A 7,843-nucleotide genomic window follows, 5' to 3' on the forward strand; every position below is an offset into this window, starting at 1 on the left:
TGTGTCTCACTTCTTGCGGCCCGAACCACAAGATCGAGACACCGTCGTAACAGTTCAAGTATCACAATAAGACTCTCAACATGAACATCAAAGTAAATAAGCCTACATGGCCACATCCCTATCTTTTTCCTGGCTTTAGTTAAGTAATTCAAATATGAAACATGCCTTCATTAAACCAACAGCTCAACGGTAAAATATTAATCTTGACATTCTTACTAGGAAGACGAAGACAAGTAAAATACGTAGCAGCCAAATATGTGGTCCTTTGAAGGAAAGAGTCTGCTCCAAAAAGTTTGTAATTAAAAGATATTCAAGTATGAGTCAAAGTTCACATAACATGTACAATGATCTCAAATTTAGTGTACATTGCAACCCCAAATCATAAATCTATATAATATTGTAATTTCTGCATGCTCCAAGAAAAAGGACAAGAATTCAGAAACTGCCAATAATAATGAAAGCAAAAATCCAAAAATTACTGAGCCAAAAATGGTTAGTTCCAATTTAAAATAAAATGGATGGCGTTTCCATTTTCATAGTCGGGATATAAAGTTGCTCTATCTAACGGTTTCATATTATTTAATTTTGTAAACAAATATATCAACATTAACTTCATATATACACCGTTGTTACATACATTAATTTTAAATCTTGTCAATTTCATTTGAAATTGAGAAGATCATATTCCATTGTTGGCACGGGTCTTAGGACTCTTTCTTTTTGCTCTTGTAACTCCATAATATGAAAGAGGATTCCCACTTCCCACCATTAAATTTCAGAAGAAACCATAGAAATACTAATTAAAATACGTCAACATATAGATTAAAGAACATGAGAATTCTAGTCAACCATTCAAAGAAACGACGGCGTTTTAGAAATGAACCTGTCTTAGAAACATAGCACCTTGATCAACGGGCGCTTCAATCTCGACCACACGCGTGGCAGACTCACCATTCTTCTTCTTAACCTCATTTTTCCCAGGACCACCACAACACCCTCCCGCAGGAGATTCCACCTCCTTGATTACAACCGGCACTTCCTCGTGCAGTTGTGCGTCCCTTTGCATGCCCGTTAAATTCTTCTCAGATCAACCTTCCTTCGTATAGTACCCCCATTAATCTCAGCCGTCCGCGTATAGTTCCGGCCAACATCACTCTTCTCAGCCGTCCATTTATACTTCCGATCGAACCCTTAACCTCAGCTGTCCCCGGCATTGTACTTCCGATCAAACCTCTTTTCCTTGATCCCCGCCGTCCAGCTGTAGAAGAAACCCGACTCAAGCTCCGAAGCCCAGGATCCGACCCGCCAAGTACACCCTGTGATGGTACGTGGAAAAAGGGATATTCTCGATATGGGTCAGATTAGTTGCTGGGTAAAATAGCTCGAAAGGTAGAGAAAAGGCATTGAAGAGGTCGAGCGTGGACGAAAGCTCAGGTTCTTCGTATAAAAGACAAATCCATGGTCTTGGGTTCTAAAATGGAAGGCTTTTCTATGGACAAGAGTGATGGAGATGGGTCCAGAAGGTCGAGGCCTCTGGAGAGAGACATGGGTGCGTGTGTCTTAAAAGAGTTTGAGCAATGTATTGCAGAAAAAGGGTTTGAGATTTTCTAAAGATTCTCAGTTTCTCACGTTTTCTAAAATATAAGATTTTCAGTTTTTCTAAAATATGAGCAATCTATTACATTTAATTCAACATTTCAAATTCAGTTCTCTCCCTAACGGAACAACAGCATTATAAAGTGTTTTGAGTGAGCATCTCCAGTAGATTAAGTAAAAGAACAATATTAACTATATTTAGTTATTATTGTTTTTTTTTTAAACTCTTAACATATCAGCTTCAAAAAAGCTAAACTTACCTTTTTGTTATTTATTGTAGCACAATATTACTGTTTTTTAATATTTGTTTCTCTCTCTTCTCTCTCCCTCTCCCTCATCCTTTTCCTCTTTATCACGGTTCTTGGTTCCTGGTTGAGAGGGAACAGCTAGAGAAAGAGAGAGAGAAAAGTGAAAAAAAAAAAAAATTAAATAATAATATTTAAAGAAAAGTAGAGAATGAAATAAAGAATCAGTTGTATTTGTATTGAAAAATGAGTTAGTAAAATATATAAAAGTATTTTTTCACTAGGTAAAATACCTAATGCCGCTGAAAATGTTCAACATTCAATATTAGAAAACTGCACTCGCTCGTGCTATATGCTCTCTTTTCATGCCGTTACTGAATTATATATATAAAAACTTAATGAATTGAGTAATTATATATAAAAAGTTAATGAATTGAGTTTTTTGGTAATTATATATATAAAAGTAAATGAATTGAGTGGAGCTTATATGAATTGTGCTCATAATCATTAATTGAACCAAACTAAATTTATACGAGTATGTCTTGATAATCAAACATAATTTTATGTTCATCATTGCCTCATTAATTGAATCAAACCAAATTTATACAAATATGTCTTGTTTGATAATCAAACCTAATTTTATGTTTATGGTCTTCTCATTTGTTAATTAAACCACATCTAAACATTTTCGAAATAAGTCCAAATATGTTAACGGTTCTGTTCATTTAATAATGTTAATCATATTTAGGAAGAAAGTGACAATATCTGATGGGAAATTAGTTTAGGGAGGACACGTGATGCAACACAAACAACTACAAACTTCAGGATTTTTTTTGTTTTGTTTTTTGTTTTTAAAAGAAGACCAAAAAGAATTATTATTAGATTTTGTGGGGCTTGTAGTTGTATCGCTGGGTGTTTCATACTCACGTGTACACCAAATACAGAAATTTCCAGTCCACCCAACTTCTAGCATAAGACAAGATTTGATGAAGTAATTTTTTTTGACAATGGATCGGTGACAAGTTACTTTGCAAAATAAAGAAAGTAGACACCAAATTTATTGGTTTAAGGAGACCAAAGACATTTCAATGCTTAAGTTAATATAATATTTAAAAAATATTTAAAAATAAGGCAAAGTTTTTGTGAGAAGGCATAAAGCCTTGAATGTTCGTGTTAGGGTTAAGGTCGAACATTCATTGGTCGCCCAACAAATGTTCAGCCATAAGCCAAAAGTTGTATTTTTGGTTGTTTTTCAAAATAAAAAGGATTTCAAACAATTGTAGGTTACAATTGCATTTATGAAAGTGATTAATGCAACGGTTGTTTTTTCAAATGGTTGTATTTCTTAAAAGTTTTGGTGCATCACATTCTCAAACTTGAGCTCAATTTGAATAAGCAACCATGTAAACAAGCTAGTTTTGAAATCATAAAGCTCAGCTTGGCTCAATTACAACTACCACATTTGGCCTCTTGGGGATGGCCGAACCACTCATATGGGGCCGTGGGGTCGCTCGCCGCCTCCAATCTGGCCAGATGGGGGTGGCTTGGGCCACCTGCATTTTTTTTATCTTTATGATTTTGGTTTATTTAATTAGAGGCATTTTTTGAATTCTCCGAAAAATTATGGGGCAATTTTAGAAATTTTAGACAAAATGCACGTGCGGCGCACTTGAGCCATTTTCTGTCAAATTAGATAGAAATAACTAATATATGGGTTACATTGCGAATTTTTGATACTTTATTGAAGTACATTGCCAATTTTTAAACATTGAAGCCTAAATTAAAAATGATGTGAAACTTTAGGAAAGTAAAATACATTTTCCCTATATATATAAGAAATGATGAATGGTGAGGGTAAAAGATGAAGATAGAGTCTATTTTCACTTCCATATTATCATTACTAATAATGAAGTCCAGTTGGGATACAGTAACGGTTTAGGTCCAGAACGAAATTCCATTTCACAGCAATTTGCCTTCTTTTGACCCTTTAAAACTTTTAGGTGCCCTCTGTTAAGCCATTGGCATGAAACCAAAGAGACATTTAAAACGGAGGGAAAATAGTCTTTAAGAGGTAGCTCAATAAGTTAGGATCACGCTTAATGAAGCAGAGGTCACTAGTTCGAGTCCCTTCCTCCCTCTTATGCGCACATGTCAAAAAAATAATAATAATAAAGAGTGGGAAAATAAATATTTGGCAAAAGTTAAAAGATTAAAAAAAGATATTTCGTAACAACATGCAAAAAGAGGTTCAAAAAGGCTATCTAAAACACAGACAAGTGAAAGGATTCCATCTCTCTATTGCTTTTGTAAAGAAAGACAAACTTCAAAGGTGGCATGCACTGTCATACTTTTATACTTGATCAAGCTTGCATTTGGACAACCTCTGCTTACGCCAGCTGCAATTTCACTTTGAATCCCACCCTCAGTCTCAGTTTGAATCCCACCCTAAAAGACTTTTTTATTTCACTCAAAAAATAAATAACTTTTAAAATCACAATTTGATCAAAATTTAATAGTGATCGCAAGCATAATGATGATTTTAAGAGTCACATTATTCTTGGAGGGTTACAAAAGTGATACAAGAGGAACTTGTAATATTACTCCAGTTTTTTAGGACTCTCATTCACCAACTATGTCAAAGAAGGCTGAAGTTGTTCGTCCATGAGTATGCTTGTTATCTCAATCCCGGCCCTCGTGACTCCATTTGAATTTTATGGTGTTTATTTTTCAAACAAGAACGTTTGAATTTAACGCAGAAAATAATTTAAATAGTGTAAAAAATTTCCCGCTGTTTCTCGGCAACCAAACACAAGCCTCGTTGCCATTAATGTTCTGCTGGAGCTGGAGACCGAATCCATTACTTGGCCAGGTGAAGGCTCATGCCCGTTCCAGAAAACGTAAGTGTGAATAACATCCAAACCTCCTTCCATGGCCTTCTGAATAACATATTGCCACGCCTGCATAAACCCAAAATGTCTCGAAATTTTAAAACAAAACTAAAGCCAAAAAAGGGAAACAGTTTTTTCTTTTTTAAAATGAAAAGGCTAAAATGTTGGAAATTTAAGAGGTAGCATTGAAGAAAGGCAGCAAAGACAAGAAAAATGAGAAAGAGAAATGGTAGGCTTAAAAAAATAAATAAATAAATAAATTACAAAAGGACGTGCAACAACATAATTGAATTTATCAAAAAAAATTAGGATTCATCTCCTTTTCAATCATGTTGTGCCGGAGTAATCGTAATGGCTTTAGGCCTTATAAGATGCACTTTGCACATTTTCATGAGAGCAATATTTGAGGAGTTCTAATTGATTTTGATTAAAAAAAAAAAAAAGTTGACTAGAGGCGGCCGGTTCAAAAATCACCTCCGCCAGAAGGTTTTTTTTTTTTTTTTTAACTATTTAGACTCTTATTGAGGCAAAAGCTAGAAGAGACAATTTCAATTCGATCGGTCCGTGTCAGTGCAGGCATGCGTCGCTTGTATCGGAAATATTCTTCATTAATTGGTTGCAATGCTTCATCCCAATTTACTGAACCAATTGCCTTGCACAACTTAATTTGTGCGACACTTATTACCATTTTTTGTGCAAGTTGTTTGAACTTTGTACTCATGGATGAATATTTTGGGTGAATATAATGCGTGCAAGTTAGTAGCTGATTGCCTGACCGGCCAGTACGTTTTTAAATTTTTGCAAACCATAATATTTAGTAGCCTTTTAATTTGTCGCATTCCTTCATTTTTTATTTTTCAGATCAAAGCTTTCCTTCAACTTAGGGTATGGTAATTTTTGACACCGCAAATCTGACACAAATTAAATACAAAATTAGTAGGTTAAGGTTTTAGGGTTTGGCCTATTTAATTAAATGTGTCGAGTTAGCTAGAATCGACTTATATAGTTTTGTACTTATACTTTAACACGACCTAAACCCAACACACGATATTTAGGATTGAATATTTTTGACACGACCTACGAACCTAACATGAAATTAGCGAGTTAAAGTTAAAAGATATGATTTGTTTAACTAAATGAGTTAAATTATAATTAACTTATATGGTTTATACTCATGTTTCGATGCAACTAAAACTCAACCTACGAACATGAATTGTTAATCCTACTTCAAGCTAAGTTATGGCCAACTTTTGGGCAGTAGTAATCTTTTTTAACTCCACGGCTTAATTAATTAATAACCTTTTACTTGCACAAGGAGCACTCTCACATATAATACCATCAGCTAATTATTATTGCATCCTATCACTATTCTGACCCCTTCGAGTGCAGAAATCACACATATATATGATGATGCGGATGCCACCCTTTGTTATAATTTTTCTTTTGGGGCTCATTTTCAAATTTTGGAAAAGAAACTATCGTTAAGCATCCCGCTCAACAAAATATATATTCTTTTGGCTATTTTGTTGAGCCAAAGTGTTAAAATAATTTTCATCCGGCTCAGCAAACTAGTTAAGATCAAGTTTGTTTGGGAGCTACGGTACTCAACAACTTTGTTGAGTACTATGGAAGTTGTTGAGTACTATGGCTCAACAATGTATAATTTTATTAATAAAAAAATTATTTCATCCTCTCTCCTTCCTTGTAAAACTACATACAAATAAAAAAGTAATAAATTTTATAAATAATATTAAAGGTTGATAGTTAAAATGCTAAGCTGAATGTAATTACTTTAAAAAGTTGATAGTTAAAATAAAAAAAAGTGATATTTTGACTAAATTTAACTAAGCTTTTTGCTGAGGTGATGTGAATGCTCTTGACATAGTAGCCTAGCTAGCTCTTCAGCTCTTCCAACACCTGCACAACCCCTCCCATATTCCATACTCTATATTTCTGTATATATATATATATATATGTGCGCACACTTGAAGCCCTCTTCTCAACGGACTGCCATTCACTTTTTGGTTCAATTAACATGGCCTCTCTCTTTGTTTACATCACTCTCCTCGCTCTCTCTCTTCTCTCAGGTAACCCAATTAAATCTTAATTATAGAGTTTAGTTAACAATGTTTGGATGATTAATTAATTACTTGTAATTTATTTTAACTTGTTTGGCATTTGTGGTAGCAGGAGTAGTGTATTCAGCGAAACTCACAATCATAAACAAGTGCAACTACACAGTTTGGCCAGCCATTAGATCCAACCACGCCAACACCCACCTCCCGACCACCGGCTTCACTCTCTATTCCAACAACACCATAACTCTTTACGTAAATAAATCCTGGTCAGGCGCCTTGTGGGGTCGCACAGGTTGCGCCAAGAACTCCACCGGCGCGTTCTCGTGCCTCACAGGTGACTGCGGCTCGTCCACCGTAGAATGCCCGGATGGCAATCCCGCATCACCAGCCACAGCAGCTGCGTTCGATCTAAAGGACCACGAAGACAACGTCGACTTCCTTGTTCAAGCCTTCCCCGGGCTGTCTTATAACCTCCCTATGACGGTTGTACCGCTGGGTGGAATCGGAGGGAGCTGTAACGAGTCGGGTTGCTCCATGGACTTTAGCAGCGCGTGTCCTACGGCTACGGATGTGAGCGCGTCCTGTAAGAACGCCACGTGTGAGATGAGAGATTACAAGAAGTACTGTTGCATGGCGGGCCCCAAGATTGTGGCTCCGTGCACGCCCAGCTTGTACATGGATTTCCTTCACCAAAAGTGCCCAACGGCTGACAGTATCGGCTACGATGAAGGCACCGGGACGTATACCTGTTCATATCTCCATGACATCGTCTCTTACTGCCAGAAACCATGCACAACAACGCCGACGGATTACGTCATTACTTTTTGCCTTCCGGCAGCCATCGAGTAAATATCATGAGTAGTGCAAGGATTGACAGGGTCAAACAACATACATCACCAAGAGATAGGTTGAATAACTACCACGTGTTATAAGTCCTAGTTGGAGTTCATTATCCTAATTCTAGTAGCAGTCTGTTTTACCTTTTCTTTCAAAAAAGTGGTAGTGCTATATAAAGGGGATGTATTGTATGTAATCG

The 7,843-nt window shown here is 36.1% G+C and overlaps 1 protein-coding gene across 1 annotated transcript; it reads left to right on the forward strand.

The window, feature by feature from the left end:
• The first annotated feature begins 6,764 nt into the window (after positions 1 to 6,764).
• LOC132171851 (pathogenesis-related thaumatin-like protein 3.5) lies at positions 6,765 to 7,656 on the forward strand. Its single transcript, XM_059583265.1, has 2 exons — positions 6,765 to 6,816; positions 6,920 to 7,656. Exons 1-2 carry the CDS (start codon positions 6,765 to 6,767, stop codon positions 7,654 to 7,656), a joined length of 789 nt encoding a protein of 262 aa, XP_059439248.1.
• The last annotated feature ends 187 nt before the right edge of the window (positions 7,657 to 7,843 follow it).

Source organism: Corylus avellana, chromosome ca1 (genome assembly GCF_901000735.1).
Source record: "Corylus avellana chromosome ca1, CavTom2PMs-1.0".
In the NCBI taxonomy this organism is placed as follows: domain Eukaryota; kingdom Viridiplantae; phylum Streptophyta; class Magnoliopsida; order Fagales; family Betulaceae; genus Corylus; species Corylus avellana.

Coding starts and splice junctions, on each gene's coding strand:
- LOC132171851 (XM_059583265.1), top strand. CDS start 6,765: ATGGCCTCTCTCTTTGTTTACATCACTCTCCTCGCTCTCTCTCTTCTC. Junction 6,817..6,919: donor CGCTCTCTCTCTTCTCTCAG/GTAACCCAATTA, acceptor TTGTGGTAGCAG/GAGTAGTGTATTCAGCGAAA.